Raw genomic sequence first — 11,986 nt, 5'->3', positions numbered from 1 at the left:
GGAAAGGAAAGGAAAGGAAAGGAAAGGGAAAAGGAAAGGAAAGGAAAGGAAAGGAAAAAGGAAAGGAAAGGAAAGGAAAGGAAAGGAAAGGAAAGGAAAGGAAAGGAAAGGAAAGGAAAGGAAGGAAAGGAAAGGAAAGGAAAGGAAAGGAAAGGAAAGGAAAGGAAAGGAAAGGGAAAGGAAAGGAAAGGAAAGGAAGGAAAGGAAAGGAAAGGAAAGGAAAGGAAAGGAAAGGAAAGGAAAGGAAAGAAAGGAAAGGAAAGAAAGGAAAGGAAAGGAAAGGAAAGGAAAGGAAAGGAAAGGAAAGGAAAGGAAAGGAAAGGAAAGGAAAGGAAAGGAAAGGAAAGGAAAGGAAAGGAAAGGAAAGGAAAGGAAAGGAAAGGAAAGGAAAACACATGACAACTTTCAAAAGCTTTTCAGGAAATCTCCCAAATGCATAAAAGCGATTAACACATAAATCAATTAGAATATGAAAACAGAAAGCGACAGGGCAAGGAAATTCTGGAAACCTTTATAAGGTGTTTAGCCATACATACATAGTCATCAAGTTTCACATTAATTTTTACCTAGAGGCAGAGTAATGGTCTTCCTCCTATGAACAAACCAGAACTATAACCCACTCAGAATATTAAAACATATCATTAAATTCCTACCAAAAGAAAATAGATACACCCAAGAAGAAAGAAATTTCAATTATATGCCCAGCTTGATACAAGATATTTACAAGGAAGCAAAACCAGAGCGTTTTCCTTCCTCTAGAACGTTTAATGAAATGAAGCAACTAGAAGAAAATCACACACAGCAGATAAATTGATATCATAGTCAGTAAAGATTTCCTTCTTTGTCATCATTTACCTTGTCTCAGCTTTAATGTATGTTTCCCATAAAAAAAGATTTAGAATAACTTCATTTTAAAAGATGTTAAAACAGCACATGTGTACTACTGCTATGAAATTCCAATGTATATAACAGTAAAAAAACATTAGAACATCAAGATTTGTTTTTTGGGATGACACCAACTGTGGATAGGTGATTTTTCTGACACACACAACCTGAGACAAAATTGAAAGCTACTTTTAAGAGCCTACAAATGGAAGAATGCTAAGTTATTTATTTTTCTAAATATATGTAAAATTATTTAAGAGAAGGCTGTCGACTTCAGCTAAAAGAAATGTTCTTTTAGCTTAAACATCATGTAGAATCATACTTCCACTAAGCACAGATTTTATATAATTACATCATCTGAAAAGTAATTTTAAGTTTGTTCTTAAGTGATAAATTGCTTGTTCTAAATGCCAGAACATGTAAGAGCTCAAACTAAATCAATTCCTTAAAAATACTTCCTAAATTAAATACCAAAGAGAAATAAAAAAAGAAAAAACAACCCCATGCACAACCTTCCCAATGAACAACCAACTCCAATATCCACACAAATTAAAACTACTGTCCAAATATTAAAAAATTAGACAGTAGATTTACTTGTTATACAAGTCCTAAGGTGTTTGCTTCTCTATTCTACACATTGTCATCACACATCCTGATAAAACACAAGAAGACTTTATAGCCTGCTTCATTCCTAGTTTCTTTCTTTTTTTATATCTCTTCCATTATAGGAGGTATAACAATAGTCCAACATAAGTAGTAGCATAGTACAGCAATAAGCACCTACATACAGCAAAAGTTTAAGAAAATTGCTACTACTTTTGTCACTTGTGAACAGTCCCCATTTCCTAGTGAAAAACCCCTCGCAGGAGTTGGACCCTTCTACTGAGGGAAGCATTCCTAAATACATATGTTTTCTCTTAATAACAAAAGTAAATTAATTTGAGCTGAGATTATTTGTTAGGAACCAATGTGGCTGTAAAACAGTGAACAGACACTACATGGTTTTTTTTCTTTCCAGAGATCTCAGAGCAACACAAAAATGTACAATGATCATAAAATCCACTGCAAACAAAATACACTTCGTATACATATTAACGACTCATTCTTTTCCATAACTTCCACCAAAATCTCAAACAGGAGACAATTTCACTCGAGGAACTGTTGCACTTCAGTAGGAAGGCAGCATCGCCCTCTGTGGGCTGACAGAAGTCACAGTTCATCTAGAGTACCATGTAGCATCAAAAAATCAAAATAATTAAAGTCAGCTGTAGACTCACAGGGATTTGTCCTTATTGTCTATGCAAATCCACATAGAAAACATGACCCAAAGCCACTGGATGATTTTGCCAAGACTAGTATGCAACAGAAAATGAATTAATTTTTTTTTTAATTATTCTGAAACAAGTAGTAATAAGTATGTAGTAATTGTTACTATTCTTTCTATTAAGTGTAGCAATACTGTCCTTCTGCTGTGAGGAAGGACAAACTTTACAGTCATGTACATCTGAACAGGACTAAATCCTTTTACATTGTCTAGATCACGTTACAGACTGGGTCTATTGACCACAGCTCGCATTTTGTTTAACATAAATTCATGGAAGTTTGGGTGAGATTCAGTATGTTCTATCAAAAACCATGTCACTGACTCAAAAAAAAACTGGCTGATCTACATGTTAAGTTTTAGTGTGGAAAAACAAAGCAAGCCCATCTGTTTCAGCAACAAACAGACAAGCATTGTTGATCTTTTCATCCACTTTCAGGACAGGCTTTTCTTCAGCAACCATCAAGCTGCAAAACAGCTCAATGGAAAAGCTGCATTCACAGCCTGGATGGGTTAGGAACGTGCTGCCCCAACAGACTGCAGCTACATGGACGCTGGTAACAACATTTGAAGATGTCACCAAAATATAATCAAGGCACCATTACAACACACATCAAGACATTATAAATAAAGGTCAAAGAAAAAAAAAAAGGTATCTTCAATATTTTTGTATTTAGTATTTTCTAGCATTTTTTACTTGCTTAAATGATCCTCGTTTTTTTTACAATATTGTTAGTCAGGCTTTGACACTGAATTCATACCAGACATACCAGTAGACAAAGCCATAACAGCAAAACATTTTTTTAAATTAGTTTAGCAATCATCTTCTGAAATCAAGAAAAAATACTTGACTTACATTTCGTAACTTTTAGAAATTATTGTGAATCATGATGACAGCTACCAAGTATCAATTAGATTCCCTTCTCATGTAAGCCAAAACAGACAGCAACTCCATCTAGAACTAGAGAAGGCTACACACCAGAAAGATAAGTTATTAACTAACACTAAAGGAGTTTCCACTATACTGTCTGATTTCATCCATGTGTGCTTAGATCCAAGTCACATGAGAATTTTCCTGTATGACATTATATTCCTAATCCTTTTAAAATATACACAGCAGTTCATAGAACTCAAGAGTGTGTGACAGAGAGAATATTAACTATAGAATGAGGGGAAAAAAGCCTAAATATTTCATAAGAAGACCACTGAAAAACATTTAAACAAAATTTAAACACCTGCAAGAAAACACAAGGAGCTACATAAATCATGAGTTAAAATTTCTGTCCAAGAATTGCCCAAAGTCAAATAGATACACATTCTTCAGAAGGGAACTAAATACCTTCTGATATGTAAGCTGTCATGTTAAGGTACTCCATCAATTTAAACATATGTATTAAAAATCTACTATTCTTTTTTAATGCCTTTTGTTTTGCAGACTTACGAAGTAAGATAACTGCCATATTTCACTTCACAGGGCAGTTTCCATGACTCACCTCATGCTGTCCAAGACACTCCCTGTTAAAAAATAAAAAAATCAGAGATTTAGAAAATGCATATTTGTTTAGGGGACTTCAAATATTGAGAGTGCTTTTCACACAAAAATTAGTGCAATCTATTTTTTAAAAGTGTAAACTAAGAAAATCACCCATCTATAGCAGCTCAGTGCCTCCTCCTTTTCAACAGTTGTTTGGATTGCTGTGTTTTATAATGAAAACCTCAAAATTTGTTTCATGTGCAAATTAATTGTAGTTGTATATGAAATCAGTTACTTTTTAGAAAGTAACCTGCTTTTGTTCCAAATAGCATCTTCTTTTTCTCTACTAATACATCATATTTTTCAGTTATTTCAGAGGTCTAGTCTGAAGAAGAGTTATTTTTTAAAAAATATCCCTGATAACTTCTTGGACACAAAATAATTACCTTCCATATAAAACCTCCCTTTTTAATTTGCCTTTTTTTTTATTTTACTACTTACACTGGTATAGGAACCTCACAAGGAGGGCACGGGAGTGCAGTCTGAATGAAGGCCGGCTCAGATGGCTGTTCCCAAGGCCCTGCAGACTGATGCTGAGAGCAAAAGACACCAGCTGAATACAAAACATAAATGGAACTATCTGCCTGACCATAAATAAATGTACAATCTAAAGCCTTTCCAATTCTAAGAAATTCACTTTCTATTAACTAGCTTTTTACTAATGGAAATCTCCACATCCCATATAGACAAAAAAAATTACAGTTTTATCCTTAGCCTGGTTAGGAATAGGAAAATTAAATCCTGTGGCTCCTAGTGCTAAAAATTAAGCACCAAGCCAAATGAAAAAGACCAGTAAAACAGTTCTAACCAGTTAATAAAGGTAAAAATATTTCAATTACCATCATGCAGTGCATAACACATGTTATGTTAAAAACTGCCAATTTCTGACCTCTAACTTGTGCAAAATTTGATGGTTTTGTAAATACCACACTTAAATTTTTTTTTGGTTCTTATGCTAAAAGCAATTGCTTAAAGCTGAAATTAAATGTTTTTAATATAACTCCAACAAGAATCTTATCTTTTGAGCAATTCAAGTATGTGTGACAAAATTACCTAGATTGCAGCAAAGGAGCTAGAACCACTTAGCATCATGCTGAGCAATATGCCTACCTCTGTGCTTGATTATGTGTTTACTCTGAACTCCAAAAGCCCCAAAACAGAAGATTTAGGTCAAACTGATGCTCATTGTTCCAAACACAAATAATGCACCATTTTTCACTGTTTACTTACTGAGCCTGTTTGCTTCACAAGTGCTTCATCGTGGCAGGAAACGGGGCACAAATGGCCACAGGTTAAGGTTTTCCGGCAGGGCTGGCGACACGGAGGGCACCGCCCAAAATGACAGTAGTGTTTCTCCTGGGTAGGATGGTGACAGGTAGGTGGCCGACTACAGTAAAATCCAAGAATGAATCAATATGACAGCAGGAAATACAAAGTTACAGTCACTGGGCAAGAATGTTCAACATACAAAGAACTGAGTAATGAACAAACTGTTGGTGTTTTTTGTGATTTAGTTTACTTCTCACCTTCAGCAGGTGGTTAGTACTACAATACAATTAGAGAGGAATTCTAAGCAAAATTAAAAATCAAAGTTGGGTTTACATACTCAAACAGCTGTTTCAATCCTAATTCTACTCTGCACTACATAATCTTGCTACATCCCAGCAGAAAATATTCTTTTTCTTTTGCTAGTATAGTTTTCTAGATAAACTGCCTCAATGAGGTACTTCAAAACATACCAGAGATGACTTGAGGAAATGAGCTGGACTATAGAACTGGAAGAGCTTGGTGAGACAGAACCTCCCCCATGAAGCAGGCAAGCTGCTCATGAAACCTCTGTGTCAGAGAGGTATTGCTAACCTCCATCTGCATAGTCAAGGATTCAGAAGACTGAGAAGTAATAACTGTAATCAGATAATGAACAAATTTTGCCTTTCAAGGTATATTTTACCACTTTCTTTAAGAACACTTTAAACTCCACTTAAGAACAGGAAACAGACCCACTTTCTATACTGACCTGCACAGCTGCTTGCACTTGGGAGGTTTGATGGTGCGCTCTCTGCCACAGGGCACTTTGATGACAGTTTTTCCACAATTGCATTTCACATCTACAGTCTCCGGACATGGATTACAACTACCTAAAAATAAACATATTAACAATGTGACAAGCAAGTCAGACATAACCTCTTTATCACATTTATAAAAGAAGCCCAGTTATTTAGATCACACAACACCTAGATGTTTTCAATTTGTATTTCAGTCTTACATACCTATGAAGAAATGTCATCTTACATCCAAATTCAAAAAGGGGCACTGAAAAACTGGTACAATAAAGTTTTGCAGATTTTAGTATGATATTCATGTTCAGCCTATGTAAAATGAATGCTTCCTTGAAAACATCCTCCATCTCTATAGTTAGTAATCTGATGCATTTTTAAAAACTGTATCTGTAAAAGATCTATGTTTTAATTCATAACTCTCCCACACCATTTCTTCACCAAGTGCCAACTCCTAAGTTTTATTATTGAGTAATTTAACAGCAAGAATATGAATCTTCTAAAAAAAGCAAAGACAGGGGATTTTAGCTTACTAATCATGTTCCAATCTGAAGTTTTAAAGAAAACAACTGAAGATATTTACAGCAAAAATTTTTAATCAATTCTGACTTGTTAGCAGGATCTGAAAAGCAGCATTTCAAGAAGCAGATGTCTCACTGGCAAAAGGCTGCTGAAGAGAAAAGGATGGAAGCACTACAGTCTTCATTTTGCAAAGTAAATTAAATAACAATATAGTGTTCAGCATGCACAGAAACATAGAATCATTTGAGTTGGAAGAGATCTTAAAGATGATTTAGATCCAACCCCTCTGCCATGGGCGGGGACACACTTCACTAAACCCTACTGCTCAAAGCCCCACCCAACCTTGCCTCAAAACACTGCCAGGGATGGAGCATCCAAAAATCCTCTGGGCAACCAGTTCCAATGCCTCACCACCCTCAGAGTAAAAAAAATCTTTTCCTAATATCTAATCTAAACATATTCTCTTTTCACTTAAAAGCCAATCGCCCTTGTCTTGCCACTGCCTGTCCTTGTAAAAAGTCCCCCTCCATCTTTCTTGTAGGTTGCCTTAGGGACTGGAAGGCTGCCAAGTCTTCTCCAGGTTAAACAACCCCAATTCTCTCACCCTTTCCTCACAGGAGAGGTGCCCATACCTCTCACCATCTCAGTGGCCCTTCTCTGGACTCTCTCCAATAGGTCCACGTCCTTCCTGTGCTGGGACCCCAGAGTTGGATGCAGTGTTCCACTGAGGTCTCACCAGAGCAGAGCAGAGCAGAGGGGCAGAATCCCTTCCCTCTCCTGCTGCTCACGGGGCTCTGGATGCAGCCCAGGACACCTTTGGCTCTCTGGGCTGTGAGTGCCCATGGCTGGGTCAAGCCCAGCCTCTCACAGCACCCTCAAGTCCCTCTCAGCAGGGCTGCTCTGGATCTGTTCGTCCCTCAGTCTGTGTTGATACCAGGGATTGCCCCAACCCTAGGGTGCAGCAGCTTGTACCTGATGGGTAAAGCTCATGAGATTCCCAAGGCCCACTTCTCAAGCTTGTCCAGCTACTTTTGCAAAATAAATTGAAGGTCTAAAGCTATACTGCCCGGAGTGGCTATGTCTACAATTCACTTAAATATCCCATTAAGGAAGACAACTGGCTACATTCTCAAAAATACAGAAAGGCAGAGATCAGAGATTCAGAGAGTCTGAAGGTAAGGTGAGAGCACACTGTTCTCAAATCAAGAGATACAACGTACTACAGTAGGAAGAAAAACATTTCTATTCCCTGGCAACACACTGCAAATTTCAGCAAGCACAATAAATATTTCAGAAAAGAAGATAAGAAAAAAAAAAACCAAACCACAAACAGAATAGATTAAGTTACCTTTTTTCAGGGACTCCTGCTAAAGGCCAAGTGTTTATTATCACCAAACTCCAAAATTTCTGAGATTTGGTGCCTTTTAAAGGACCCCATCTGGGAAGCTATTTCCTATGAGGCATTATTTCCTTTAATATCAGTGGTCACTGTAATCTGACAGCTCATATGAAAATTACGCTGACCTGATATTACATTCTAAAAATAAAATAATTAATAATAACTTTGAGTAGGTATTAAAATATTGGTATATCGGGAGAGACATATATAAATATTTTTATATTAAAATAATTGCCTTTATGAGGAATACTTTCCTAATACTTTATTTTTATATTAGAAAATATAAATATTTTTATATTAAAATAATTGCCTTTATGAGGAATACTTTCCTAATACTTTATTTTTATATTAGAAAATATAAATATTTTTATATTAAAATAATTGCCTTTATTAGGAATACTTTCAAACATTTATGAAGATATTACAAACTGTACAAGACTGTATCTTGTTAAAACAGAATTTAGAAAAGAAAATAAATGTATCATCTGGTATCATTAGTGATTACCTTCATTATATGCAACTTTAGTGAGTAAATAGACAATTATGTTCTTTTGATAAGTTATTCTTCAAAGTGTATATATTTGTATTTACATTCTCCAGGATCACTTTTGTTTTCTTAAAGACATTGCTTTATTGTTTTCATGTTAATTACTAGAAATCTTTGTCACTTTTAGCCAGCAGCACCAAATACAATCATTCAACATAAAAGCTTATCCCATAATACAGCATAAGCTCTTTAGTTTTCCAATCAGAATTTTATTCTAGAATTTAGTTATCAACCAAACTAACATGGAAAAGCAATGTTACCAGTTTTCTTCTGACAGTTCACAAAAAATTACATATTTCCAAGATTTTAGAGAGCTACAGGGGATGGAGAAGAAAGGGAAGGGAAAGAGAATAGGGGACACAGTATACAGAGAAAAACCAAACTACTAGTTTGTGGTGACAGATTTAATAGCAAGTTAACAGGTACTACTACCACATTTACCTATCCTCTTCTCCTAAGAGTCACTGCTTCAGAAGGAAGACTGGCTGAGCAAGTTGTGATTTATTTCCTGAGTCATTGCAATTTATACTTCAGAATACTAAGGAAAATTACAGAGGCTACTTGGCTGCTGTTTCAGCAGGGCAGCAGCTTCTATGGGGAAAATTGCTGAGAGGGCAGACAATTTTCCAGTCATTCCAATTTAACCCCCTACCAAGCAAATGTCCAAGCAATCTGCCAGGTAATTTTGCCCATTTCCAGCATCTTTCTAACCAAGGTCACTGGATTCAGAAGCAAACTTTTTTGTTATCTTTCTCAGTCAGTAACAAGTTCTTATTTTCTTTTACCAGTAGGATACAGATATATATTCAAATTCCATCATTTTTTTTTCATTTTAAGCCCACTTGTATCACATGTTGCATTCTAGGATTTTTTAAAACTGTCCAGACTCAATCAGCAGCAGTCATTTCTTGTACGCATTTGGACTTTGTTATGCATATTCAGTGAACAGAATTATTGAGAAAAGGAGGTCAAGCCATGGTTTTTGTATTACTCAATTGAAAAGGAGACAGGAGCATTTTCAGAGGAAAAGTATTAAGCAAAATCACCACATAAAAATTCAGGTTGCCACTATGTAAGTCCTTAAGTTCTAACCAGCACTTTCAAAAACACTGCCCCCACAAAAAGCCCACATGCAACAATGGTGAGAATTCATTAAGTACTACACACAGTCATGCAAGCATGAAATTTGGCAAAAAATAAACAATATTCCATCACTACAGGGATTCTTCACCTGTTCTTACCTCTGTGGCAGCCTGAAGGGCATTTGTGATTTCTGCAGCCGAGAGTCCGCCCGCAGACTTGATCACAAGGTGGACAGTTTCCAGAACAGCACTATTAAAAAAAAACCCCATGAAGTCTAATAACTGGAGGCAGAAACTTTTGGTGTACACTTTCCCTCTTCTACTATCTCATTTTTCAATACTTATTTAAAAAAAAACTCAGTGCAACTTAGTCAAATTTCCTCAAAGTCATTCCAGAAAAAAGGCTACCTGTAAAGTGCTTTAAAAAAAATTCTTATTATGAAATAACAAGAAAACACACATTTGAATGCATCATTTCAATACATTAAAAAGGCAGAGGGCTTCAAAACAGCATAAAGCTCAAAATATTATAATATTTTAACTACAAATAATTTCAGAAGATAGGACATCTAACAGTTCACCTCATTATTCTGCAATTTCTTCCACTTTTATGTTCTATTGTCCCCAGCACAAGAAGGTCTAACCATTTTTAATACACCTTTTACCTCTGTAGTAAAGGCAGATAACTTCAAGACCAGTTACCTATTTTCTATTCTTAAATAAATCAGTAACCTGAAAGAATCAAAACATTTCATAAAACCATCACAATAGTGGATGTCGTATCAGGAGAGAACATCATCTTTTCTATTAACTTGAAAAGCACCCTCCTTCCAACAAGAAACCTGTATTTTCCACCATGGAGGTGTCAACATTGCATTTACTTGTTTTGTAATCTTTTCACATAAAATAAATTTACTACAACAATAATATTCAAAAATACTTAAGAGTAAAACTGTATTTTTTCATGCCTATTTGTGCTAAGTAGTCCAACTTTCACAAAGTATAAATTCAAAAATAAGAGGCAACTTTCAGGCTCTCTTGAGTGAATAGACTAAAAAGATACTTCTGATACTTTTGACTTCAAATAAGAAGTAAAACAAATCTCTAATTCCCAACTGTCAGACCACTGCTGCTTGCACTGCTGTGCACATGAGATGGAATGCTGGGCTGTGAAAAATAAAGAGTGTGTCCCTGACAAAATTTGAAGTGTTTCCCAGCTCTTCCTACAAAGCCGGGAAATAAATTGAATTAACTGCTGCCGAAAGCATAAAGCATCAGTGACTACTCAAGAATCTGACAGCAAAACTGCCTTCAGGAACTATAGAGTTGTTAAAATCCCCTCCCTGCTTATAAGGCCAGTGAGTGTTACTAGATGTCATCCTTTTCAGAGAATTCTAGTACATTGAAAACTAGTTTCAGTGACATAGAAGAAAACTCCTCTTGCTACACAGTAACATGAGGCGGAGCAACAAGTTGATGTGATTTTATCTAGACTTTTTTCACAAGTCAGCTAAACAAGGCGTTTGAGACAGATCATCTCTGGGCTCTTACCTTCCTGCGGCACTGGTGCTTCTGACAGTCGCGGATTTTAGTGCACTTGGTTTCACACAGATATGGCTTATGGCACGGCATGCGCTTGGTGTGCTTCCCACAGCGACACTGCTTTTCAACCTCCTGGGCACCAGGACAGGCAGGAAAAGCAGAGTGTTTTTCATATAAGAAGAAAAAAAAGGAAAATAGAATGTTCTACTACTATCTGTAAAGGAAAGTTCAAGGAACTTGCCAGAACACTGCATACACAAGGCAAGTGTGTCCTGCAAGATGATAAGTGCAACTGCATAACAAATTCATACAGAAATGTACCTCTCCTGCACATGAAAGTAGATTCACCTCTAGTGTATACAGATAACTTAAGAAGATGAGCAGTATTATCTGACCTTCATCATGGCTGTCATGTGTTGATTACTATCACCTAGACTTTGTAGCCAAAGCTGGTTCAGGAAGAGACAGCTGAGACCTGACAGAGCAATAGCTTTGGAGGCCAGACCACAGAAGCTCCAGAGATATCTAGAGCACAGTAAATTTCTTATTGTTAATTCTCTTACAGAAGAAAATAGTGTTATGTTATACCACCTTCCATCTCACTAATGGAGGAATATCATAGAAAGATAAAGCCAGAAAGAAGCTAGAAAAGATGGGGGGAAAATTGTCTTTTAGGGCATAATAATTAAAAAAAACCAAAAAAACAAACAAAACCAAGCTAAAGCAACACACTCATCCAAAGGTGCAGGCTCAACTCAATACAGTGCTCAACAACTAACTCAGTTGTGTTGGGGTGGGAGGGGAGTAATGAAAGAACATATTGCTTTTAATAAATAAAGTGACAGATTTTGTGGTATATATGATTTCATTTTCCTTAGGTGACTTGCATGGTTCCAAGCACATAGTTGAAGAGCCCAAACAAAATGTGAACTGGACAAAGTAAGACTAACCTGTCTGCATATTTCACAGGGACCCCGATGACAGCGCTGTGAACATTTATGGATTCCACATTCCAGAACTTTGTCACAACTATCACCACAGGTGGGCACATCTTCTGTACAAGGCAATGTAAACTCTAGATGAAGAGAGAAAAGTAC

General features: G+C 36.3%; 1 protein-coding gene across 1 annotated transcript in view; it reads right to left on the bottom strand.

Annotated features, from left to right (window-relative positions):
• NFXL1 (nuclear transcription factor, X-box binding like 1) overlaps positions 1-11,986 on the bottom strand; it is a 45,708-nt gene that overhangs the window by 25,806 nt on the left and 7,916 nt on the right. Inside the window, exons 9-15 of the mRNA XM_066548455.1 lie at positions 11,840-11,964; positions 10,899-11,021; positions 9,507-9,597; positions 5,758-5,878; positions 4,971-5,127; positions 4,182-4,273; positions 3,700-3,721 (exon numbers count right to left, since the gene is read on the bottom strand). Coding sequence (XP_066404552.1) covers positions 3,700-3,721; positions 4,182-4,273; positions 4,971-5,127; positions 5,758-5,878; positions 9,507-9,597; positions 10,899-11,021; positions 11,840-11,964 — 731 coding nt within the window. The remainder of the gene's footprint in view (positions 1-3,699; positions 3,722-4,181; positions 4,274-4,970; positions 5,128-5,757; positions 5,879-9,506; positions 9,598-10,898; positions 11,022-11,839; positions 11,965-11,986) is intronic.

The sequence above is a fragment of the Molothrus aeneus genome, chromosome 4 (genome assembly GCF_037042795.1).
Source record: "Molothrus aeneus isolate 106 chromosome 4, BPBGC_Maene_1.0, whole genome shotgun sequence".
Classification (NCBI taxonomy): domain Eukaryota; kingdom Metazoa; phylum Chordata; class Aves; order Passeriformes; family Icteridae; genus Molothrus; species Molothrus aeneus.
Note: the sequence above shows the minus strand (reverse complement) of the source record. Positions and strands in the feature narration are given on the sequence as shown.